Source organism: Octopus bimaculoides, chromosome 1 (genome assembly GCF_046866305.1).
Source record: "Octopus bimaculoides isolate indiv1 chromosome 1, ASM4686630v1, whole genome shotgun sequence".
NCBI classification, from domain to species: domain Eukaryota; kingdom Metazoa; phylum Mollusca; class Cephalopoda; order Octopoda; family Octopodidae; genus Octopus; species Octopus bimaculoides.
In genome coordinates, this window is record NC_142928.1 from 153,644,884 (window position 1) to 153,672,543 (window position 27,660).

At 32.6% G+C, this 27,660-nt stretch overlaps 1 protein-coding gene across 8 annotated transcripts in view; it reads right to left on the reverse strand.

Annotated features, from left to right (window-relative positions):
* The window catches only part of LOC106873108 (protein Obscurin), a 159,782-nt gene that overhangs the window by 12,725 nt on the left and 119,397 nt on the right, over positions 1-27,660 (reverse strand). For all 8 annotated transcript variants that reach the window (XR_016243698.1, XR_001409839.3, XR_008265146.2 and 5 more), the window contains exons 17-26: positions 26,928-27,051; positions 24,885-25,386; positions 21,503-21,787; positions 19,958-20,089; positions 18,858-19,019; positions 17,066-17,255; positions 11,601-12,061; positions 9,945-10,020; positions 7,988-8,137; positions 1,619-3,420 (exon numbers count right to left, since the gene is read on the reverse strand). Coding sequence is in view for 3 of the 8 variants with exons in the window: in XM_014920336.3 (XP_014775822.1) it covers positions 1,659-3,420; positions 7,988-8,137; positions 9,945-10,020; positions 11,601-12,061; positions 17,066-17,255; positions 18,858-19,019; positions 19,958-20,089; positions 21,503-21,787; positions 24,885-25,386; positions 26,928-27,051 (3,844 nt within the window). In the remaining 5 variants the exon portion in view is untranslated. The remainder of the gene's footprint in view (positions 1-1,618; positions 3,421-7,987; positions 8,138-9,944; positions 10,021-11,600; positions 12,062-17,065; positions 17,256-18,857; positions 19,020-19,957; positions 20,090-21,502; positions 21,788-24,884; positions 25,387-26,927; positions 27,052-27,660) is intronic.

Here is a 27,660-nt window from a genome sequence, read left to right on the forward strand (position 1 = left end):
GCATGCAATGCACATGGATCGCTATACAAAAATGTGCAGCACATTCAAACTGAGTGAATCTATGGAAGCAGGAGGTCTAGGAAGACATTGATGAAATGATGAAAACTGATCTAAAGATGTCAGGTCATAAAGGAGATGACAAAAGATCACAGCATTTGGTGACACATAATGCTACAGAAGATCCAATGACCTTGCAAGCATTAAAATGATAGTAGCTATGGAGGTTGTAAAGTACTTATCAACAGTTTGCCTATTGTTAAATATATCCCTGTTAATCTCTCTCATCCTCTCATCACTTCTTTCCTATCACTGTCTCTCTTCATCACTCTGTTTCTTTTTTCGTACATTTACTGCAGCACTCTATCTCTTTCATTACTCCATTACTCTCTCTTCTGTTTTCTCACTCCAATCACTGTTTCTCTGGCATACTCTCATTCCCAATTCTCTCTTCTATTTATTGTCTTGGTGATGTTGCCTTTCTTGAAAAGGAGACACCACAGAGGATAGTAGAGAGGATTCTTTAATCTTGCAAAGAAAAAGGTAATGTCAACAGGGCTATAGCATGATAACATTCACCTAGTACTTTCTGTTAAGTAGTTAGTGAAAGAGTAGAAACAACACTATGTTGAGGAGAATTTTTGATTTATCTGAAAATATGACAAGCTTTCTAGTGCTGGGGCCTTGATAAAAGATATTGTGTACAGTGTTAAGTTGTAGACATGCTTTCAATAGCATAAGACTGTAGGAAACATATCAAAATAGAAAGTTCTGAGCAAAATATGTCCTTCTGAACCATTTAGGATAGCAGTAATTCCAAGTAAGAACTGCTTAAAATGTGACAGAAAAAATGATGATGATAATATATATACATCCCTTTTCCTCTGTAACCATTGAGGTGCACGCATGGTTGTGTGCTTAACAAGTTTGCTTCACTACCATATAGTTTTGGGTCCAATCCCATTGTGTGGTACTTTGAGCAAGTATGTTTCATGGTAACCTTAGAACAACTAATATCTTGAAAGTGAAATTTCATTGACAGAAACTGTGTAGACCCCAATAAACTTGTGTGTGTGTGTGTGTGTGTGTGTGTGCGCGCGCGCGCTTTGTATACATATTTAGATCTGAGTTTATGTTTAAAACTAGTGCTGCCTCAAAAAACATAACTTTGCCATTTCTTCTTAGAAGAATGTCTATGGAAGTAATATATGATTAATGTCTAACATAGAGATTCAACCAGTTATGGACTGCTTTATGGACCATTAAATATAAGTGATACATAGAAAATTTCTTTGGCCAAATGCAGCTCATGGATATCAGTGGTAAAGTCATTTCTAAAGAAATATCTTGAAATGAGAGCAGCAGTCAAAATAAATGGTAAAAAGTAAAGTAGTCAAAATATAAATATCAGAATAGAATGTAAAAAACTCCAAAAGTGGTACAGTATTCTTTGGTTCATGCTAAGCCTTAAATAAAAGTGAATAGCTAATGTTAGTTAAAAAGAGACTGATCTATAGATTTGTTTGAAATGTCTAAATACATTCAAGTTTATCCATAATAGAGAACTGCTTCTCTTTACTATATTAATTTTGTAGATGAAGTTAAAAATTTTAGTCCTTACTTTTTAAAAACACTGGTATATTAAATCAATTAGTACAAGACTATTTCTTCTGGATAATATTCTCTGTTTGTGACACAGTCATCTCTTCTCCAGTGTAAGACTCTGCATTTGAAGATATTTTTACTTCTTGGTTGCTCATTCTTGACATAGTCTCCACTGTTTCACTTGCGTTTGCCATTAGATGATGTTCTCTGCTATTTGAACTTGCTATGTTACTGTTCTGGAAAGAACTGGAAGAAGCTGTTTTTGTAACAGCTGACTGATCCGAAATTGAAGCTACATTTGAGTATTGTTTTTGCTCTTGTAATTGTGAGTTGTATTCTTTAGAAGCAGTGACTGTTTGAATTTCTTGTCTCATTGATTTGGTTTCTATTGCACCTGTTTGAAACTGTGCACCATGTGACATAAAAGCACTTTCATCCTTACTTGAATATGCTTGCCTTTCTTGCATCATTGCTGAAGATTCCATAGTAGCTGTGTGAAATGGTTTTTCTCTATCAACTATGGGCTGAGCTTTTTCAGAAAGCAAATTAGTTTCGTTAGTAACTGAATAAAGATTTTTTTCTTTCATCAATGACTTAGATTCTATTGTAGTGCTAAAAGATTCCTGCTTCTCTCTTGTTAATGTACTTTCTTTCAAATCAAATGAAGACTGCTTTCCTCTAATGGAAGAAAGTATATCTTTTGTTTCATCCACCTCAAAACTAGCTTCTCTTGATGATGAAATCGAATTTGACATTTTTTTAGTAATAGATGCAGATAGGTCACTCGATGGTAAGGTCTCCTTGGTAACTGATTTGTAGGATTTATTCAGCCCTTTCATTTCTGAAGTCATATAGTAGTCATTATCAATACTCAATTCTTTCCTCATGTCAGTTTTAGAGGCAGTTGCTAATTTCCTACTCTCCTCTTTAATTCCTAACCCTTCGTCAGTTGATAAGCTAGAACTATATTTCATTCTTTCAGATGTACCAGCCAGAGCAGATTTAGCTGAAGCTCCAATATACTTTCGACTTTCTTGCACAGCAGCTCTACTCTCTTCTAATAGTGACTTATAGTCAGTTGCTTGGGATTTTTGCATTGAAGAAGTATCTTTTGACATAGCCATAGAAGTTTTACTGCTTTTCTGACTTCCAATAATATTTTCTCTTGGTTTAGCTGAATATATTGGTAAGTCATCAGTGAAACTTTTATTTTGCCTTAAACTATCAGTAGTTTTATTTTGCCTTAAACTATCAGTAGTTTTATTTTGCCTTAAACTATCAGAAGTTTTATTTTGTCGTAAATTATCAATAGTTCTTTGTTGCCTTGGCAAATCAATTTCCTTTTTATAGCTGAAATCTTCAGTACTTCTTTGTTTATAACCAGACATCTTTGTATCTGTGTATGATTGGTGCTGACTGTATTTAGATTTCCAATTCGAATTTAAATCCATATCTGTTTCAGAAGTACTACTAAGAGAATTCAAATTTCTAGAAAGAGATTTAGCATAATTTGCAGTTGCATATTTATCATAAGTTTTCTCCTTTGATTTTGCCTCATATAACTCACTAGTCCAGCCATATTTTTTATTTTCTTTAATCTCACTATCTGTTGGTAGTTTGAATTTCCTCTCAGGTATATCGTTCAAACCAGAGGCAATTGGACTCAGACGGGAAGAAGATCCTCTTTGCTCTTCATATTGTTTGGCAAATTCTCTTAATTTCAAACTCATAAATACATTTTCTTTTCGCATTTTTGTCATATCACTTGATAGTTGTAACCACTTGTGTTCTAAACAGTCATCAACTGTCATGCGATTTCTGAAATTAAAAAAAAAATGTAATTAATATAAAATAAACATTTTATATACATTTTCAGTTTTCTGAAATATTTATCAATTATTCACAATTTAAACTGCTTTCTCCTTAAGAAAAATAAATATATTTAATTAAATGCAGTCAGTCTCTATTTAATGCATATTTCAATATAGTTCACTCTCAGAAACTTTTCTGTCAATATCTAAGTTAACCCTGATTAATTTAATGGGTGGTATTAGATAACAATTTCTTCCTAAATGACTTCAATTCTGTAGTGTCAAAAATACAAATATGGAGAATTTGTCATTGCCCACAATATTCATGCATTTGTCAATCCTAAATTGAAGCAGTTCCTAAACTTGACATTTTGTAAGCTTATCTCTACAGTGATAGCTATAAGATATTGAATAGACATTGTTTTCAGTGATACAGTAGTACTACTCATAATACTGCTAATGTGCTTGATATACAACTGTATGGATATAGTCATTGTATCTTACATGACAACTAAGATTTTAGAGATAAGAAATAAAAAGTTAAAATATTTCTGATTTTCTCAAAGGTATCAGCAACTAAAACATTAGCTACATTTCTAATTAAGTATCAAAACCAGTCAAAAGCTGATAAATCCTCCTAAACAGATACATTTCAAGTGATCTTCTTTTCTAGCTCAGCCAAAGAATAATGTTAGTTAACCTTTAATATTTTTGTTTATCACTACATCAATTCTATTGTGGTCATTTCTGATGTTGGAAACATTGGAAATAAGCAAACACACATTTTATGTTTTTATTACAACCAGTAGAATAGGTTTGTTGAGACATTGCCTTCATTTTATAGTGCTTGAAAATGTAAAAATATAATAGAAAATAATGTGCCAATCAAGAAGAGTGGATTAATAGAATTGCTAGAGCAAGGAATAAGATATCTTACAGTATCTGTTCTGGCTCTTTGCATTCTGAGCTCAAATACCACCTTGGTGCTAATGGCATGAGTTAATCACTCAACCATGAAAGCACCATGTCCAACCCAAAATTGGTGACTGTGGTTAGCTAAACCTACAACCAACATAGAAAAACCAGCTGCAAACACAGTGGATTGACAACAGCTGAATGGAATAAAAAAAAATATGGTAAAGCAAAGGCAATGAAGTCTTATAAAAGTAATTGAAAAAACTCTAAAGAAGAAGAACAAAACAATAAAATTTTAACATTTTTACATTTTACCAGTGATCTTATCTTCTCAGTCATATCATCATCATCATCATCATCATCATCACCATCAATTATTTATATCTCATGCTGGCATATAAATATACAAATATCTATTCATATGTATGTATGTATGTATGTATGTATGTATGTATGTGTATAAGATAATACTTTCATTCAGTTAACTTTAAAACACCAAGTTTCCTACTGATACATGACTAGTATATTCCTTTCAGAAATCTAAAAATTTGCTATACAAATAGTGTAAGTGTCATGGATACAAGTGAGATTTCTTTTTCCAGTCTTGACAAATATCTCTTTCAAAAATTTTTTTTTTTTTTCAAATTATTTACAGTCCTTGTACAAATATTACCTTCTAAGCTTTAATACCAATAACTACCATGCTGTCTGGTGCAGATTTAAATTTAGAAGTTGATGAGTTTTGATACTGAATTGCACATATTTTAACAAGTATTCTTAAATACTGGCTAATAAACTATGGGTTTCATGCTAAAATCATCTTCCTATTTCATAATAATAGATTGTGTATATGTGCATGTAATAAGATGCATAGTGTGTATATGTATGCATATCTGTGTATGTGTGTGTGTGTGTGGGGGGGGGGGTATGAGTGTTTGTGCATACGTATTTAATTTTCTAAACCCTCATCTGAATATTCATGAGGGTATTTATGTTTTCATGGTCACATATATACCTCCAAACTATCAGCAGCTATAAGAATAAATAGATTTAAGTAACTGAAATAAATTATTTGAGCAGGATGCCCTTCTTAATGTTGTCTGAGCACAGAACTCATTTTTCTAATAAAGAGACTGAACAAGTAAAATTATATGACTTATTCCAGAATATAATGCAATGCATAAGACAATGTTTTCTACATTCATATTTTTAACCAATGAAATAATGCATCAGCAAGCTGTTTATTGTAGCACTGTCATGAAAAGAATACACATTAACACTTACACTGACTGAAAATACAGTTTTATCTGGTGCAATGTAGCTTTAAATGGAATATTCTAAGGCATTAGTTTCTCTGTGCTTTTGCTTACATTTATATGTAATTCATATTGGTACTAAATTACCAGTTATTTTACATCATGTGGGCAGTTATCTGTTAGGAGCTATAAAATTTCAATTGCTTATCTAATTGTAGACTACATCAGTACTTTTACAAATATAATCCAACTTATAATTTCTTTTGAAGACAAGCTAGTGATCTATGCAAGAAATATCATCAGAGCACAATGATATCTTGGTTTAACAATAAAATTTTCATTTGCTATAAATATGGAATTTGACCAACAAAAATATCATTTCTAATTACAAGTATGGAAAAGTTATTTTCCAAACAGAAAACATTAACATTTCTTTTCTCTATCTTCCTTCTTCTGAATGACAAGTGTCATAAATATATTGGCATTGCTGAAAATATTGATCGGATCACTTTGCAAACACTAACCCTTCTCTTCAAGATCACAAAATTCTACAGATTGAACAATTGCAGATGCTCTACAAAATTCAAGTGAGGTCCTCATTTCAGTTTTGATGCATTGCCCTGCCACATCTGAGAAGCTGGTGCTGTTGCACACACAAATATCCTAGTGTAAATCCTGAACAAAGTCAGTTAACTTTTTGATATAAAAATTTTTCATGGTCACGCCTCAATTTCTAGCCCATGTTCTTCCTCTTATGCCTTTTTTCTACCACCTCTATAATAGACTTTGTATCTTAGAGTAGGCTTGTTCTCTGCTCATGCATCCCTAACCTACTCATCTCTATTTCCTTAATCACTCTTCTTGTGTCCAACCCCAACTAAGTCCCTCACTAACTTCTGTACCCAATCTTTCATCCTCAGAGTATCATCTCTTGGAATCTCCTCCCTATCTGTGTCATTTCTACAGGTGTCAACCTGCAACAGTTTAGATGAAACATTAACAGCATGAATCGCATTGATCATGAAAGTGCTGTAATGGCATTAGGCATTGCCCTTCACTTCCAATTCCAGTGAGAAAATTTTTTTTTTAAATACAAGAAATATACAATTAATGGCTATTGTATATGTCTTAAGATGAAATGGCAATCTGAACACTTCTCCAATAAGGCAATAAAATTATATGCATTTTTAGAAACTACACTGGTATTGATAGTTGGGAGTAAATTTGTTTATTGACATTAAATACTGCTAAAACTTAACATTAACAGCAAGCATCCATAGAAATAATTATTCTTGTAGACTCATAGCAAAGGAAATGAAAAGAAAAAGCTTTAATATTTTAGTACATCTGTGTTTGGTTTTTGTGTGGTATCTCTATGCAATATCTACTAGACAAAAGAAGCAAAAAATAAATATATGAACCACATTTTCAGACTCCAAAACTGGTGGACAGATCAACTTTAAGGGGTGGGGTTTAGTGGGAAAAAATATTATATATATACCAACAAAAAAAGCTATGACTACTTGAAAATGATAGCAACATTAGGCGCAGGAGTGGCTGTGTGGTAAGTAGCTTGCTTATCAACCACATGGTTCCAGGTTCAGTCCCACTGCGTAGCACCTTGGGCAAGTGTCTTCTACTATCGTCTTGGGCCAACCAAAGCCTTGTAAGTGGATTTGGTAGGCAGAAACTGAAAAGAAGCCCATCGTATATATGCGTATATATATATATATATATATATATATATGTATGTGTGTATGTGTTTGTGTGTCTGTGTTTGTCCCCCAACATTGCTTGACAACCGATGCTGATGTGTTTATGTCCCCGTAACTTAGCGGTTCGGCACAAAGTGACCAATAGAATAAGTACTAGGCTTACAAAGAATAAGCTCTGGGGTCGATTTGCTCGACTAAAGGCAGTGCTCCAGCATGGCTGCAGTCAAATGACTGAAACAAGTAAAAGAGTAATTAGCAGGGAGAATAGCAATTTTTTTTTTTTTTTTTTTTTTTACTAATTATGTCACATTTTTAATTCAGTGCAAATGACGGCAACAAAATAACTAATGGAAAAATTATTCTAAAAGTCCTTAAACACTAAAGATGTAACTAAAAAAAATTGGTCACATTTCTATGAGTGATGAAAAGGGAATTCAATCAAAATTTCCCATAAAGCAGTGCAGCATCTGTGATTTTCTGCTTACCAGTATAAAGTGAATTTAGCTGGGAAAATTTTGTTCCATTACAAGATGAAAAACGTTCAAATATGCAGAAAATTTCCTAACAAAGGAAAATGAATACAAAACAGTTAAAAAAATAGAAAATAAACTGAAATGCAAATATTAAAACTTTAATTCAAAGTTTCCTTTTTAATTCTATTTTAAGGATTATTAAAAAACATAATTACCCAGGAATTCTTTTAATTGTCTTAGAAATAAATTTCAAAGCTTCTTTAGAAATATTTTCATACATGTTACTTCCATCAAATCGATTGTATGCAATATTAGCCAGTGTCTCTTCTTCAGTATTTCCAACAAAAGGAGTTTCTCCACTGAGCCTAGAAAATCATTTGTATAATTAAATTAGTCATAAAAAGTTAATAATTTGATTATAGTTCTCTATGGTAAGTTTCCACTACCAAAGAAAATAGCAAATAAAAACACAAGAAATAAATCACTTCAAAATTACAATTTTCTTAATATGATTACTAATTTAAGTTTTTGAAACTATCATTGAAACAAATAATAAAAAATAGATCAAATTATCTCAAATTATAGATAGAATTAATGTCATTTTTTTTTTGACAGTATCAAGTTTGAGATTTTATAAAAATTCTTATTTTGATGCCTTTACTGAGCTATGATAAAAAAATTTTTAAGTGAATGATATTAATTACTTTCTGTTTTCACTAATACAAATAATAATACACCTGGAAACACAGTTATATTTCAAACATGAGTACATATATAGCTTTGTAGGTATGTTGTTTACTTTGGGATTTGATCTCAATGAATTGACCAAAAGATTGTGTGAAATTTGGGGCATAAACTAGACATAAATGTACATGGTATGTTTAATCTTACTGTGCAGGCCACAGGGTATATTTGCATAGTGAATATAAATGTATATTTATTAAATGCATATATGCAAATTTATTTGCAACTCATTCACACACATGTAGCCTTTGTACCTTAGTTAATTTATATGCATTAACAATGGATTAAGTGATATGCAAATGAGCACAAATACTGCTTGTTGTATATTGCATTTCTTATAAGTAGCAATGATCACTCTCTCTCTCTCTCTCTCTCTCTCCCCCCCTCTTTCTTCTCCCTCTCTCTCTTTCTCTCTCTTTCTCTCTCTCAAATGGATGAAATAAACATTCATTCATTAGAAGTTTCTACAAAACACATGGGACTAGTTGAGTTGTCTTTTATCTGTTCTGTAGAGAGAGCTATGTGATTTAATCTGGAATCTCATTGAACACAGAGATATTATGTTCATTAAGTATACACAAATAAGTTTATTTACAACTTATTCACAAATATGCTGTGCTATATTAATGTGGAGTTCATTTTGTAACCATGTTGCCTTAAGGCTCATTCCATTGCACCTTGGGCAAGTATCTTACTTTAGTGTTACTGTGTTTGCACCTGTATGGAAACAGGTGAGAGTTGGTGACAGAATGGGCATCTGGCCATAGAATATTCACCTCGACAAATTTCTTCTGAACCATGTACACATAAGAAATTGGATGTAAATACAATGAGAATTATATAAATACGTATGTATATATGTATGCGTGATTGTATGTCTGATTGTGTGAAGGTGCATGGCTTAGGGGCTAAGGTAGCAGCTCACGATTGTAAGGTCATGAGTTTGATTCCTGGTGACATGCTGCGTCCTTGAGCATAACACTTTATTTCTCATTGCTCCAGTCCACTCAATTGGCAAAAATGTGTTGTACATGTACTTTAAAAGGCTAGCCTTGTCACACTTTGCGTCACAGTGAATCCCCCTGAGAACTACATTAAGGATATGTGTGTCTGTGGAGTGCTGAGTCACTTGCACATTAATTTCACAAGCAGGCTGTTCAGTTGATCAAATTAACTAGAACATTTGTCAACATAACCGATGGAGAGCCAAGCCACATATGTATGTATGTATGTATGTATGTATGTATGTTTGTATGTATGCATGTATGTATGTCAGTGTAAATGAAACAACAATATGTTGATGTATTTTAAATAGGCCTCAATAAAAGAAGTACTTAGATTAATTACTGGGGTTAATAGTCCAAAGACTGAAGTCTTTAAAATAAAAGTAAAAAAATAAGGTTTAAGAGAAAAAGTATTTATACTAACAGTAGTGTTGAAATAACACCAACTCCCCAGACATCAGCAGCAACACCAGCAGGTTCTCGGACCACAACTTCAGGTGCTAAAATGATAGAATTTAAGCATATTTACAAATAAGTTCTATAGTTATCTTTTTAACAAAATAGGTAAAGTGGTATCACTTAATTTGTTAGGAAGAGATTTGACAATTCAGATAGAACCTTTCTTTGAGTTGCTGCTTAGATCAATTGAAGTCAAGCAGTTCCATAATCAAAAGGCATTCCAGCTGTGACCATCCCATCCATTTTTTAGATACATTGGAGCTAAGACCACATTATTCAATGAATCCTATTTTCTAAGACAATATAATTTGAGGGACATTCAGTTGCTATTTCTAGCCATCCATATAACCTACCTTGATGGCCTGTCATAATGGGATTTCATAAGGTGTTAGGTATAGCTTTATGTATCTTTTCTTAATGTATTGCTGCATTGTTGCTGTTGTATTGCTGATTAACCATCAAGTCAGCACAGACTCTGCACATCTAGGATCAATTTTTTTCTGGCTATGACGATCCCATTTTATTTTCAGGAATAGTTTATCTAGGACCACATTATTCAATGCATCCTTTATAAAATGAAAAGAACCATCAGGTGTAATTGCTGCAGATTTAGTTACTATTTGTAGCGGGCTGAGCAGTTATATAGAAGCTCCCTTAATGGGTTAATTTCATTTTGTAGAAATAGTAGGTATTCAGATATAGAGGGTATTGTTTTTGAAAAACTGAGGATTAGCAACAATCACAAAGCTTTGGTTTCAAATCTTGGCACAAGGCTAGCAATTTTGGTGGAGAGGAAGTAAATCGATTACATTGAATCCAGTGTTCAACTGGTTCTTATTTTATTATCCCAAGAAGGATGAAAGGCAAAGTCAACCCCTGTAGCATTTGAACACAGAATGTAAAGTTGGAAGAAATTCTGTTAAGCATATTGTCCAGTGCATTAACAATTCTGCTAGCTCACTGCAGAATATTGACAAATAAATATATATAAAAACAATGTACTACTCTTGAAGAATTTCATTTTCTTAGTCTGTTTTAGTTATTACAGTGAAGATCATGCTCATGTACAGCTATGCATATTCTTTTGTGATGAAACATAGATGCAGTAGAAGCAGAGAAGTAGTAAAATGAAGTGTGAAACGAAGTGACATTTACAGACTCTGCTTTTAAGATGTCAGATATTTCATTCTTTACAAAAAATTACTTTAGCATGTCCAAGAGAGCTAAATCAAAGATTATTGCTTCCAAATAATGAATGTTGGAGATATGTCAATATATATAATTTTCATCGAGTAATAACTACACCCTGGATATTCTTCATCAGTTATGATACACCATCTGTACAAAAAATATAATATAATGAACATATACTGAAAATAAATAAGACAGTTAACCAAGTCATTATATTTTTAAATACTTATCTTGCAAAATATTTTGCATTGCTTGTGTAAGGATCAACAAAGTGACACAACAGTACTAGACAACTAGGGAGTTGATATCATTGACTAAAATCATAAAGGTAATGCCCCAGCATGGCCACAGACTAAATACACAAAAAAATACTCAACTGATATCAACTGGAAAATTCAAAGATTTTAATGTTTTGAATATGTTTACTTACACATAAATTCAGGTGATCCACACTGAGGGACATGTTTTCCAATTGGTGTTACAATCTTCTGGGCTAAGGTGAAATCCTTAAGTTTCAATATAGGACACATTCTTCCCAACAAGATGTTTTCTGGTTGTAAGTTCAGATGAATAATACACAAGAAATGCAGATATTGTAAAGCATCGAGTAGTTGAGTGATAATTCTTGCCACATCTTCCTCAGTGTAGCTACATCTAGATGACAAATGGTCAACGATATTCTCACTGTCAACATACTCAAAGATCACTGTGTGAATGTTGTTAAGTAAGAAAGCTCCAATCACAGTAATGACATTTACATGTTGTACTGTTACTAAAAGATTGAATTCATTCATAATTTCATCTGTAAGTGTTTCATAAGGAGTTATTTTGGCATAGTACAATTCTTCTGTTCTTTTGCTTCGACACAGCTTCCATTGACGAAATGCACCCCTGAGAAAAATAGTAATTCAGCAAAAAGGGATCATAATAACAAGTAACTGAAACACATGAAAGCATATGCCCTCTCATACACACACATTTTGAATATGCACAAAAAGGCTCTTATTCTATTATACCAGCTACAGCCTAATGATGCCAACTAGCAATACCAGATTTTGGAGTCACACCAAGCTGTGCCAATATAATGTAGGATAAATATAGTAGTAATAATAATAATCTTTGGATGGAATTTACAAATGTTCTAATGCATCACTATGTACATTTCCATAAATCACATGTTTCTTAGGATGATAGTCCATATTCCTGGAATCATCCTAGGAATACAGACTATGATCTTAAGAAATATATGATTTGTGGAAATGTACATAGTGATACCTTAAAATATTTATAAATTCCATCCAAGGATTATTATTAGTATTACTATATATATATATATATATATATATATATATATATATATATATATATATATATACATATATATATATATATATAATTTAAGGTGTATTCCATTAGGACTGTATTAGAGTACAAAGTAGACCTCATTCACCCTTAGAATTACCAAATAGTTGGTAGTATCATGGTATACTTCCAAGTCTATGTTTAGGCATTCATTGTGTATGAAAATAAAATAAAATTGAATAAATAGTCAAGAATGTGTACACTTAAATCTTGTGTAAAGGTGGATCTATGTTGTATTGAAACATGTGTACTCTAAATGTGCTTTTAATTATTAATTTTTCTATATGTGATAGTGGATTTTCATCGATGAGTTCATGAAACTTGGTTCCCTAAAACTATATATATACATATATATATATATATATATATATATATATATATATATATATATATATATCGTTTAACGTCCGCTTTCCATGCTAGCATGGGTTGGACATCATCGTTTAACGTCCGCTTTCCATGCTAGCATGGGTTGGATGCACCGTGTTTACCATTTTGTCCTTGTTCTTTTGCCACGTCATGTACCCAGTTATGTATCTATATGTACATGTAGATGAACGTATATACATACATGTACATATATATGCATATACTCATATATTGTTTGTATCACGACAGAACGCACGCGTTACCTTTATACAGTAAGTTTTAACTATTTTTCTAACGCGACTCTCTCTATTTCTATCTCCCCCTCTCATTCTTCCCTCTACTGTTCTTTGCCTCTACCTGTCACTACTTCTCTCTCTCTCTCTCTCTATCTCTTGTTACTCGTCCTTCGCCTCTCACCGTTACTACTACTATCTCTCTCTCTCTCTCTCTCTACCTCTCGTTGCTCACTTTTATTCTACTTCCTCCCTTCCTTTTCCCTCTGCTACTCTTTCTCTTCACACAGCCTTGGTCACGTGTGTCCGGCTGCTATTTCTTTTCGTTCTTGGAATCACCGAGCTCGCACGTACTTCTTTGCCCCTCCTGTACGTGCTTCACAGCGTTCAATACATACACACTTCACGTCTGGCTGTACAGCCTTTTTGTTTGTTTATTTCACCGTTTCGTTTTCCTGTCTTGTTTTCCGTCCGCCACTACCCTCCATGAAAACAATTTAATTTGTGTTTGTGGGAAGAACCATTTTAACGATGCGTACTGCCTTATTTCTTCGAAACGCCAGAGTTTTAATGGTGGCAGCTGATGAAGGGGATGTTTCTATGTGGCCTGCTTGTTTGTTGCACCTTGTTTACCATTTTGTCCCTGTTCTTTTGCCACCTCATGTACCCAGTTATGTATCTATATGTACATGTAGATGAACGTATATACATACATGTACATATATATGCATATACTCATATATTGTTTATATATATATATACATACTCGCTTAAAAGCTACCCTGTTGGGTGGCTTTTTAGCTAGTATGTAACTTTTAAGCAACCACCCCAAAATGGGAAGATCTGCAAACAGATCTCTGACTTGTTTTGGGGAATTTGTTGCAATTGCTTCCTCCAGAGTCATATCACAATGATAATCATATTCATCACTAAAATTCATGTAAAATAAAATGCCAAAAACAATTGCAGCAATGAAAACATTGGAATCCAAAATTTCAGGTCTGGATTTGGCCCGGAATGTTTTTAATCTACTCACGGAATCAGCTTGATTCCAAAATGGTATAATATGTTGAGCTGCAGCCTCTGGGAGTAAAGTTGAAAAAGTGTGACACACTGACATTCACATTTATTATATTAGATATGTGTAATTTTGGGGAAACTGTATTTCAATTAAAGTGTATTTTATGTGTGTGTGTGCGCGTGTGTGTACACACACACTCACATATTTTGTTGTGTCTGAGGAGAGTCATTCTCTTTTAGTGCCTTAGTATTTAATACACTCACTGGTAAAGTTTCCCCTCATTTACTTATTTATTTTTTCCTAAAATTTTTGTTGGGTCTTGCAACCTTTTCAATGTATATATGTATGTCTGGCAGCCTTTTCAACATATATATGTATGTATTAAAGAAAGCAAAAAATAAAACAAAAATGATAGTGTTCAGTAGTTGGTTCACTATACTGGCCAGGAAAGTTGTACATCATCTCCCTCTTTCTCTCACACACCCACTCTCTCTCTCTCTCTCTCTCTCTCTCTCTCTCTCTGCCTTCACCACCACCCTTACCATCTCTATGCCTACTATTACACCCCAGCAGGAAGAAGTGTCATTGAATAGGGAGAAAGGGGGTCAAAGTGTAACACACTGACACACAGAAATTAGTTTTTGCATTTATTATATTATATTATAAATATATATATGGATTTATAAGTATATGTATATATATATAATTGACCGTTGACTGAACACTATTCAATTTTTTTTCTCCGGGTTTTTCTCCTTGTCTCCGTATTCTTTCTGTTGAAGAGCGTAGCTCGAAACGTCAAAGACTTTCCGTATTCCCGAGCGTCATACTAATATATACTTTTGTTATTTACACCACCTGTCCTCGTCTGTTGTTATTTTTTGTATATTCTCCCATATATATATATATGTATGTGTGTGTGTGTGTGTGTGTGTGTGTGTGTGTGTGTGTGTGTCAGTGTGTATGTATGTATGTATGTATGTATGATTGTACATATGTATGTATGCATGTGCATAATTCAATCATCATTTGTGATTATGAAATTGAAATCATTAAATTCTGCTTCTCCTCTTGATGCTGCTACAGCTACTGTTCTGACTTCTGCTAGTGAAGGAAAGGAACAAATCCCTCCCACTATATCTATGGTGTCTCCCTTTTCCACTACTACTACTACTACTACTACTACTACTACTACTACTACTACTACTACTACTACTACTACTACTACTACTACTATTGTTGCTGCAGTTGATTAAGTAGTAGTGAGGCTGATACAGCTTCTACAAAATCAACCACTCCTATTGCTGCAACTGCTACTTCACTATACAACTTCTTTCACCTTAATATCAACATTACCAGGAAGGGTCAATAGAAAAATGCCACTGTTATAACTTTTACTACTACTCTTATGGCTTAGCAGACATCCAGAGACCAATAACTGCTACCATATGAATTTCATATAAAGATATAGATGAACTTTCAAAACTGCTATGATTAATTTAATTTTACTCAATTTGGTTTTCATTTTCTTATTAAATTTTTTTTAAGCAATTGAAACTAATGGTATATTTTGATAAAAATGTAAATATTTTCTCTTTTTATTCATGATAAAGTTCTCAAAGTATTTTCTCCCGTTTTTGATGTAAATTTACTCGTGAGAAATGTCTTAAACTTTTCAATATCTGTCTATATATTTAATACATACATATAGTGCATACATACATACATACATACAGAGGACAAAGAAATAAGAACCCACAATATAGTAGAAACCATAGCTACTTATAATAAAAAGGAATACTGGTGAAATGTACCAGTGAAGACCTCAATGAAATGTAAGCACAACAGATCTGATATAATGATTTCGGATAGAGAAGAGAAACTGAGCACAGTTGTGGAAATTAGCTGCCCAGTGGATGTGAACATAAAGCCGAAGATCAGTGAAAAAGAGAACACCCATGCTGAACTATTGAGAAATCTGCAAGTACTCTATCCAGATTACAATTTCAGGTTTGTACCTGTAATTATTGGGACCCTAGGATATGTAATACACTGGCTAAATACCAATCTTGAGAAATTAAGCTCCTCAAAACCAGAAAGGTGAAAGCTAATTTGAAGACTGCAGATCCAATCAATCACTGGAACTGTTAAAATCTGTAAACTTTTCCAGAAGTTTATCATTTAAATATATATGAGCATGTCTAGATATGCAAGTATATGCATGAGAATATATACATAAAACATACAAGTCTGCTCATACATACAAGCAAAAATGCCCTGTTGATGTTGAAATTCCAATGAAGGAGCTTGGGATCTAGGTTAGAAACCAGTTCTTTCTCTATTGGTAAGAAATCTTGAAACAAACTGAATAATGACATATATATATATATATATATATATATATATATATGTATATATATATATATATATATATATATATATATATATATATATATATATATATATATATATATATATATATATATATATAATGTATGTATGAAATACAAAAGAGAAAGTGTTTAAGAATTTTTGGAAACATTAGACCACAGTTACATTTGGAAGGTGAAACATATCTTCGAATGCTTTGTGGCATAAATAGTAGCAAGTAAAAGTCCAAGTATATCCTTCCTTGATAATTAGTAGCATTCCAATCACAGTCTTTCTCTGTTAAACATACTGTTCTAATATGATTCTATTTTCCATTACCAATTCAGACAAAGTCACTATTTCTTTCTTATGTATAAATGTACTCACCACTCATCACATCTAAACACACCATAACAGAAACCTTGAGAACAGTCCACTGACTGCAAGCAGGAGTAGAAACGTACCTGTGAGGTTAAGAAGTTTGCTTCACAATTATATGATTTACAACAAAAAATTATCAGATATTAAGAATGTACAAACCTAGTGATTTGTTCAAGGAACGTATATTGTTCAGCAGGATCAAAATTCATGACTTCATCGTCTCTATCCCTGTAATATTCTACAACATTTGCTGGACCTTGGGAACGATTCAATGAAGATATTATATCTGCATTTATGCATAACATCTGTGAATAGTCTGGATGTTTGTGTAATTCTAATACTTTACAACCTGGAAAAAAAATTAAATAAGTTTCACTATTAAGCTAATATGAAAATATGTGTAAAATTATAGAAGTAGCATGTAATTGTATACATAATATGTGTATAAAGATATCTATATATGTTGATACATAAGGGTGAAGATATTGCTGAAGGGTTAAAAAGTTTGTTTCATAAAATGTCCTTATATTTTATCTATCATGGGGAAGTATCTTCTGTCATAACCTTGGGTCAATCCAAGCCTTGTGAGTGAAATTTGGTAAACAGAAAATGCTTGAAAATCTATAGGATAGACTACACTATCAATTCGAAGGGCCAGCCTTGTCGAACACAGCAACACTGAACCTGCATGAGTATTGTATTAAGAGTACAAGTCGTTGGGGGATACTCAGCCATGCACACTACAATAGTTTCAAATTCTGACACATGGCTAGCAGTTTTTATAGGAGATTATTATTTGATTATACTGGCCCCAGTACTTGACTGCTAATTATTTTATCAACCCAAAAGGGATGAAAGCAAAGATGAACCTTGTGAAACTTGAACTCAGAAAGTAATGAGCCAAAATTATGTGCACTATAATGTATTAAATAAAAGCTTTTATTGAACAAACTAGAACATTAATCCTCAAGCTAACATGTAAACCATCACATGTTGGTAAATAATGCATACTCTTTTACTCTTTTACTTGTTCAGCCATTTGACTGCGGCCATGCTGGAGCACCACTTTTAGTCGAGCACTGCCTTTAGTCAAGCAAATCGACCCCAGGAGCACCACCTTTAGTCGAGCAAATTGACCCCAGGACTTATTCTTTGTAAGCCTAGTACTTATTCTATCAGTCTCTTTTGAACTGCTAAGTTAGATAAACACACCACCATCGGTTGTCAAGTGATGGTGGGGGGACAAATACAGACACACAAACATATACACACACACATATATACATACATATATACAACAGGCTTCTTTCAGTCTCCATCTACCAAATCCACTCACAAGGCTTTGGTTGGCCCAGGGCTATAGTAGAAGACACTTGCCCAAGGTGCCACGCAGTGGGAATGAACCTGGAACCATGTGGCTGGTAAGCAAGCTACTTACCACACAGCCACTCCTGCGCCTATATCATATAACATTAATGTATAACATTTAAACATTTTCATTTAAAATAACCATTTTAATAATGTTTTGTATTTTATTATATATAAGGGACAGTCCATTTGATAAACTTCCACCTAATTTCCATCTACTCAGGTTTACTCATTAAGCTTTTTTTCAACCCAAGACTGTGACAGATGCTTGCCAATGTTGTCACACTGTGGAATCAACTCATAATTATGTAGCTGCAAGCCAAAAACCAAACTTCTCAACCATACAACTAAGCCCATACCCATTTGCTACCAAAAATGAAAATAATTTACTTTATATATTTATTTATTTATTTATTTATTCATTTTCCAACAATTTCACAAATGTTCTTATATTACACTGCTTGATAATTGATAGCTTATTTTATTTGAATATTTTAAATCACATACTCATTCTTCTCTGTATTAAAAGAAATTAACTTTTTCAATCAAGCATTTTATTGACATAACAAAATAATAAACATACTTTCTTTCTTTGTGGTGATTATATTTGAAGCATAGCTGTATGGACTGAGACCAAATTTATTCTGACAAGATATTTTAAATACATAGTCAGTTTCAGGTGTTAGATTTCCAATAAGAGCACATTCATTAGTAGTTTTCATACTTTTCCTCCATTGGTAATCCTCTGCAAAAAATAAATAAATAAATAAAATAAAAATAATAATAAATATTTAATGAGGGAATGAACATTATCCGAATTATGTTCAAAAAGCTTTGTGAAAATCAATTTATTCATTTGTAAGACAGTATTAATTATTTGAAGACATAGAATAATATCTTTTTTTTTTAATTTTACACTTTATCAAAAAAGATTTAATGATTCCAGATATAAGAATTAATATCTGACTTTATTGAGCTAAGAATGACAATCATTAAAATATTTCATGAACGAAGAATTCAAAGAATTATGTTAAAAATATTTTTAAAACTAAACTTCATAATGTTAGAGATTAGTAACATTATTTAAATTCCTTGTCTTAATTGGTGCAGCATTTAATTTAGCAAATTGACCATCAATTCATCTTTGTTAATGATGGTTTCTTATTTAGGAACAAGGCCAGTAATTTTGATGGAAGGAGAGTAATCAGTGCCATTGACCCCAGTACTTGACTGGTGCTTTATTTCCCCACCCTGAAAAGATGACAGGCAAAGATGACCTTGGCAGAATTTGAACTCAGAATGTAAAGACTCAGAACAAATGCCTGAAAGCGTTTCTTCTGACACTACCAATTCTGTCTACTCTCCACTTACATTTGATAATCTTTATTATTAACACATGAGTCTGAAGGTTCAATGTAAATCAAGATTTTCTTCATCTTTTATTAAACTTGATATATAGAAACAGATACTTCACAAACATAATTCATAAGTTTAAGGTAACAGGTGCACCTCATTTTCGTTAAGGTAAACTGAAGCAAAACCAAATGAAAGGCAAAACTTCATTTCATTGAAAGGCAGAGCATAATAATTATTGTAAAGTTTGAATTCTTATCCAAGAGGAAGGTCAGTAGCTAACGATGTAACCGCATAGCTTCAGTTCTTTCTAAAAGCTGAAACACTCACCTGCTTTTTTGCAATAGACTCTATAAAATATAACTGGGGATTCTCCATCATACTGAGGTGGATCCCAAACCAATAAGATTTCTCGATCAGAAACAGCAACAGCAATTGGTCTCTGTGGACGGCTGGTGACATCTAGAATAGAAAATTATTTTCTATGCTTTTTAATTCAATAATTTCTCTTCTTTCTATCCTTTAATGACTAAAGTGTTCGGTAAAACATTTTGTTCAGTATTTTAATTAAAATCATTAGTGCTTCATGTATGTTGTGTAATGATATTTTAAATACTACACTGGATGATTGCTAAACATTTCGGTATGTGAATGAATTTTTAAGGTTTAAATCATACTTAGTCTCATTTTTATTGTTGTTTAACCTCAGGTTAGACCTGGGTAAGCAGATTTATGATAAAAAAATATTTCAACCAGGACAATTTCATATTTTTAGGACTATTTAGCACTACATTTCTACATTCCTAATTTGTCAGTAGAATGTGATCTGAAGGACACTTAGCTGCTTTTTCTAGTGAGTCAAGCAATCACATTCTAATTTCTCTATTGGCTTGTTAATATTAGTGTTAAATAACATAGTAGTTGTAACCCTAGTTAATTCTTTCAATTTGTGTAACATGTATATTCAACTATTGAACAACATGTTAAAATGTATTTTAAGCATATAAATAAATATCAAATATGCTTATGCATACTGAGCTGTTTTGTTGTCATGCTGTATGACTTTTCAAATAATTCATTTTGTAAACATTTGCCAGATTTGCACTTACAACTATACACAGCTATATGAAACAACCTTGCTGCCATGCTGAAGCACCACCTTGAGGGTTTTTTTTAGTCAAACAAATCAGCCCGATGACTTATTCTTTGTAAGCCTAATAATCATTCTATCAGTCTATTTTGCTGAACTGATAAGTTACTGGGACATAAACACACCAACACCTGTTGTCAAGTGGTGATGGGGGGACAAACACAAACACAAAGATACACACACACATATATAGATAGATAGATAGATAGATAGATAGATAGATAGATAGATAGATAGATAGATAGATAGATAAATAGACAGATAGATAGATAGATAGATAGATAGATAAATTGAATATTAATTCAATTTAAAACCAAGTGGCCTAGCATATAAAAAAATCTGAAAATTCAGAAAAAATTGTACTACACGTGTATAAGGGATGACCACTGGGTAGACATCCAATATGCTAGAAATAGGTCATCAACGACCCAACCACAAAGAAAAATAATGTTCCCCAGAAAAATTTCTCAAAAACATCAGAACAAAATGAGAAATATACAGAATAAAGAATTATCTATGGACTGCAGTTTCTAACATTAACGTTTTACTTGTGTAACAACATCCATGTTCTCATCAGCATAGACGTTCTTGAATCAATATAATTTGCAGGACTATACACGAATTGTCTTCATGAAATATGACTTGCATATAGTTCTACCGATTAAGATTACTAACAAAAATAAGAAGGTAATGAGAAAATATATGAAGTTGCTCAAATTACATACCTCCAATCAAAAGTTTTGCTCGACATGTTGTTCGTCCCATTTTATTCCGAGCAACACATTTGTACACACCAACATCATATGACTTAGCACTAATCAAAGTCAAGGAAGAAACTCCATCTTCACTAAGTGAAACTCTAATGCGGTTATTCTGTGTAAGATACTCTTCATCTTTATACCAGGCAACACTAACACTGGGTCGGCCTCGGATGAGACACATAAATGTTACATTTTCCCCATCACGTACAACTTGATCTGTTAGTTTTGCACGAAAAATTGGACGATAACCTGTAAACATAGGACATAAAAGTTAAAATTTGAAATAAAATTTGTTAATAACTAGAAATGGTAAGAAAATAATATGAAATGCTTTGAAATTATATGAGATGCTTTGAAATTGAATCCATTTACATCTTTAGCCACTATAAAGATAACATAACTTTAAGAGACCAAGTTGAATAAAGAGCTAATGAGAAAAGTCCTGCTGGTTTAACAGAAGAAAATTCAGTTTGTCAAAATATAAATAGTTTGTAACTAGTAAATCTTATAAAAACAATGCAACAGTCAAGGAGGTTTATTTTTATGTTTTCTGAAATAACTATCTCAGAGTCATTTTATATATATTTGTATTGAGACATACATTGTAAATGAATTTCAGCATAAAAATTCCCATGATAATGACAAGCTAAATTAAATTTTGGTAACCAAGGAAATAATTGCTTTTAAAGAGTAGCTAATTAAGAAATTCATCAAGTAAAATGGGAATTCAGAATCCAATTATGAGTGATAATAATGTTTCATTACAATGAAATAGCATAAATATCTGCTGGAATTGTCTCACAAGATAAGCCAAATTTAGAAGAGTATTCCTTATTTGTGAAGTCACTGGAGTTTTCTGTATTGTAACATAACTGGCTTCCATTGATAAATACTTGAAAGAGAGCAATTTAGAAGAGGGTGTTCAATGATTGATTTATATTTCACTCTTTTATAAGATGTTCACAAAAGAAAGGCAGTATCCATATTTACAGTGCAGGTTATCCAAAATTAGTGACATAGATTTAGCTAATATTTGTCTTGAACATTTATAGGTCTTATGTCTGTAGAAAGTATGTTGCTGAGAATGCAATGAGTTGAAGTTCTGCTTTAAGGCTTTGAAGGTAGACATAGTGAGAGTGATGAGATGTTAAGGGAGGCCTAAATATTTCAGAGGAACAGAAACCATTGTAGTAAACCTTGAAGAAACAGCACATTTGTGACTTAGTGATAAAGATCAATTAGCAATTGAATTTCTAAACTCATAATGGATTTCTGGAGAAGAAAGTGTTGGGCTCTCAATCATGAGGTAATGAGTTTGACTCCCGGACCGGGTTATGTGTTGTGTTCTTGAGCAAAACACTTTATTTCACATTGCTCCAGTTCACTCAGCTGTACAAATGAGTTGCAACGTCACTGGTGCCAAGCTGTGTCAGTTTTCGCTTCTTCATTGGATAACATCAGTGGTGTGGACAGGGGAAGCTGGTATGCATAGGCAACTGCTGGTCTTCCATAAACAATCTTGCCAGGATTTGTACCTTGAATGGGAACTTTCTAGGTGCAACCTTATGGCCATACATTACCTAAGTAAGTTTTTACCCTTTTTTTAATGGCCTTCTATGGATGATGATTTGAATATGAGTACATGCAGTAGCAGCACAAACAAGTGAGAAATACTTTAGTATGGAACTTAGATTAATTGTCTAGAAAGAAAATTTATTGTTATTCTGATTTTGTTTCATTATTTTTTGATTTTCTTTGTTCTTGAAAGGGGTAACTACTTCAGTCAATGTAAATGAAGCTGGATCTTTGTAGCTCTCAACTTTTTAGGTGTTTCTGGTTTAACAGTCACACAATAGGGGAGATAGTGACACAAGATTATGTGCCATATTATACTGGTAAGGACGTGGCATGACAATGGTGGAAACAGTGATGAAAACAATCACAACATCGATGATAATGATGATGATGAAGACTAATCCAGTTCCGAATAGCCTTCCAACTTAAGATAATAACACCAATGATGATTTTTCTTTAAGATATAGGATCTCATCCCTGGAGGAGTAAAAACAGTAGAGAACTACTATTAGAAATACTACAGATGTGACAGATTTTCCATATATAAAGTGAAAGAGTGAGAGAAAGAGAGAGCAAAGATTGAAGGAGAGATTTTCAAGAGCAAAACTTCATGTATGTGTGTGGTGTGTATGTGTATATATCAGCTCTTGTCAAGCATCCAACCTACGCCAGCATGGAAAACAGATATTATATGATGATTGTGGTGGTGGTGGTGGTGGTGTTGGTCGTTGTCATCGTCGTCATCATAATAATGATGATGATGATGATGATATATCTTACGATGGTTTCTCATCTGAAGTGCTTATAAACTAAGGGATCAAACACAAATTTTAAAATATCAAATAATGAATTATCAAGAAGCCAAATAAGTTCGAAAAATAAGAAACCATAACATAGAGAATTCAGGAGTGAAAAAAAAAAATTAGGTAGCTTTACTTTGTCTAAGAAAATTGGGATTTTTAATGAAAATGCTCCAGCATAGAAACAAATGAAGGAAAAGCATAATACTTTTGTAGCATTTTAGAAAATAAGAACTGGATAAACTAATCATATTTAATGAATGGAAAGGGTCTAGAAAAGTCACTTAGGTGTGAGAACAGGTAAAAGGTACTATTTTATATATGAGGGATTAAAGATTTTTGTTTTTTTTACGTTAGTACTTCTAAAAATATTTTTATTTGATGACGTTCCAATATCATGAGTATAGGTTTTCTTAAAGTTTTATAGAGGTCGCTACCAGTTTACTTTTGTTGGGGAAGACCACCAAATAGTGAAAATATTTTGGAAAATTATTACATTCTTGTTGTTTGAGCCCCCACCAAGTCAGCACCACACCTACAACAGATATTAAGGTATATCAGCTTTGATTATCCTGTCTTTTCTTGCTTTCATTTTTTTCTCTAGGAATAGTATACCCAGCACTTAGCTGTCCAACGTTTTTTGCAAATGTATTAAGTGATTTGAGAGGGTATTTGGCTGCTATTTCTAGCACACCAAGTGACTTTTTAAGGCTCCCTTACTATCTCACAACAATGTATATAGTATATACTGATATGTGATAATACTGACAAACCTTGCCAGTGATACAGAGAAGGCACCCATGCCGGTGACACATAAAAGGTACCCACTACACTCTTGGAGTGGTTGTGGTTGGTGTTAGGAAGGGCATCCAACCATAGAAACCAAGCCAAACCAGACTGTCTAACCCATGCTAGCACAGAAAATGGATGCTAAATGATGATGATGATGATGATGATGATAAAACTGTTACCTTCTTTTGGCATGCCTACACTTGGTTTCCTTTCCATCACATAAACTTGGCCTTCTTTTTCACGAGCAATTTGACGTTCATTTCGTATTTCTGAACTAGCAATTACCCATTCCACTTCTTTTTCCATCTGAACTATTTTGTCATGTTCAATATCAAGTTCAGAAAGACGCCTCTTAGTTCTTGCTTTTATTCTAATTTCTTCATCTTCCTCTGCTCCTATTTCATTTTCATTTTCTCCAGTTTCACCTTCTTGGGATTTTAGTTCAGTATACATCCTAGTACGCAAAGAATATTCAGATTCACTTCTTGGTTCAAATCGTTTATTCCAGTCAAAGCGTGTTTCTGAGTCTAAGAATTCACCATATTCTCTTGAATCAGGGTAAATTACTTTATTAGTTTCTGGATCAATTTCTGGTTTGAGAGTAGGAGCTGATGGTATAACAACTTCCATTTTTGTCAAACTTTCCAATCGAGCAGTTTTTACAATGGCACTAGATTTTCTCTGAAGAAAGCAAAAAATAAAACCATCAAGTAATTAAAGTTTTTCCTTTTGAGAACTTATATTTTATAGATTACACATGTAAATATTTTTAAAATTATTTGAAATAAATCCATGTTTTTCTGTTTTTACTGGAATTGAAAGGAAATCTAGATTGTATTTTTTTTTTGTTTTTTGTCTATTTTAGATTTAAGAGCTTATTTTTTCACCAACACAAATACTTCAGTAAAGCAAACAATAAAAAAATCATTTTGTAATACATATAAATTGATTCTTTCCTTTTTTATTAATTCAATTATAATAAGATTCCATCTTCAAATATCTATAAATATATGATATACTTATTCTCTAAGTATAAGAAAAATTGTTATGCGTTTTATGTTTTTGAACCTCATAAAGTCAATCATTTCAGTAAGAAACAAAAGTGAATTTCTTAAGTGGTTTCTGTATTTCATTATTTCAGCATAATAATAGAACTTTTTAAAAGCATAAGAATAAGAAGAATTCAATTACATTAAAAATAAAACCTCAGTCGGAAATAGTATATCTTAAAATAGCAAATCAAAACTAGAATCATAAGAAATAAGTAGTGGCCTGTCAGCAAAAATCAGTTCCTAAATTTCACAAGTTTCAATAAGTTCATAAGCTGTGGAAAGATATTAATTCTATTGTATTTGCTCAACACTTTTCTAGAGAAATTCTTTTTCTCTGAAGAACTTAGAATTCACGTCTCCTTTGCCATACAAACATATTTAAATATATAAAATTTTTAAACAATTACAAGAGAAAACTAAAAAACATAATATTATGTTCTTTGTATTATAATTCCTTTGTTCAAAAATATGAGTAACGATATGATGTAATGGTAGGGCTCAACTTTTAATGGAATCGCAAGAGTACCAGTGTAACATACAGCATATCTGTAACATACAACATATTTTATAATTGATAGAACCTTCTCCTGATCTAACATAGCTATTTTTGCTAAGAGAAAAAGATAGAAAGTGAGAAAGAGAGAAATAAGAACAACCCTCCTTCCCCTGTACTGTATTGGAACTTTACTAACTGACTATAGAATAAGGATGAAAGATAACATTGGCTTTTGCAGAATTTGAATCCAGAATGCAGTGCTGAAACAAGTACCACAATGTGATCCATCTGACACACTAATAATTCTGTTAATTCACTGCCAACACATCATTGCACAGGATTGTAATAATTATGAACCTAAAAGCCTAAAACCAAGTGGTTAGTTGTGTGCTGAAACAGGAATGACATCATATGCTATGGCAGGAATTCTAAAACTTTCAGTCATCTGCAGAGTTGATGGTTGAAATCTTTGGAATTCAAGCAATATCATATCATTATACAATGCATGGTTGAAAAACAAAACACATGCAATTCTAAGGGATATATCCAAGTTTTGAAAAGATGATGCTTTTTGTATCATAGCTCTTGATTAATGCTAATAATTGATATTTTGGGGGATTAAATGCTTAGTGATTTTTTTTTTTTTTTTTTTTTGTGTAGCAAAAGTAACTCACCATAGCTAAATCTCTTTGATGAAACATTTCCAGATTCTTTAATTCCAATCTATTACCTTCACCCTTTCTTTGAGCAAGTTCAATCCAGGGATGACTCAGACATTCATCTATTTCTAAACGAAATCTGAAATTGAAAGGAGGAATATATTTTATTTAAGAGGTCATAGAAAAATGTGTAGTGAGTAATAAATGCTGGGTTTATCAAGCTTAATGAAAAAAAGTATGAAAGATTCAGCAGGCTTTGTCACTCGAATCAACATAATATCAATTCTCACTGAGAAATAATTAGAAAACTGTCAAATTCAGTCAAAGAAATGGCCTGTCTGTATGGCATAAAGACGACTGCATTTTAGATATAAATACAAGTGTTAATTCTGTCGCCTCTTTGTTTATAGATGTATGAGAGAGAACTATATATTTGTTAAATATATATTTGTTGTTGTCTCCAATAATGTGTATGAATTGTCTTTTAATGACCGTGATGCCAGGCAGAGCCTCAGGTCAGATTAAAGCAATCTCTGGAAAGAGTTAAGAATCAAAACCATTTGTAATGCAACAACAAGAAAGTTTTTTAAAAACTTCTATCAGCATTTTGGCATGTAAAAATACAATAGACAGCTTGCATGGGTTGGACAGGTCATCACATTCTGATTCAGCTCTTATTCTGAGTTACTGTCCTCTGAGGCAATTCAAAGGAGTACAACTTTCTTGTGTCTTCCATAAAACACAGCTT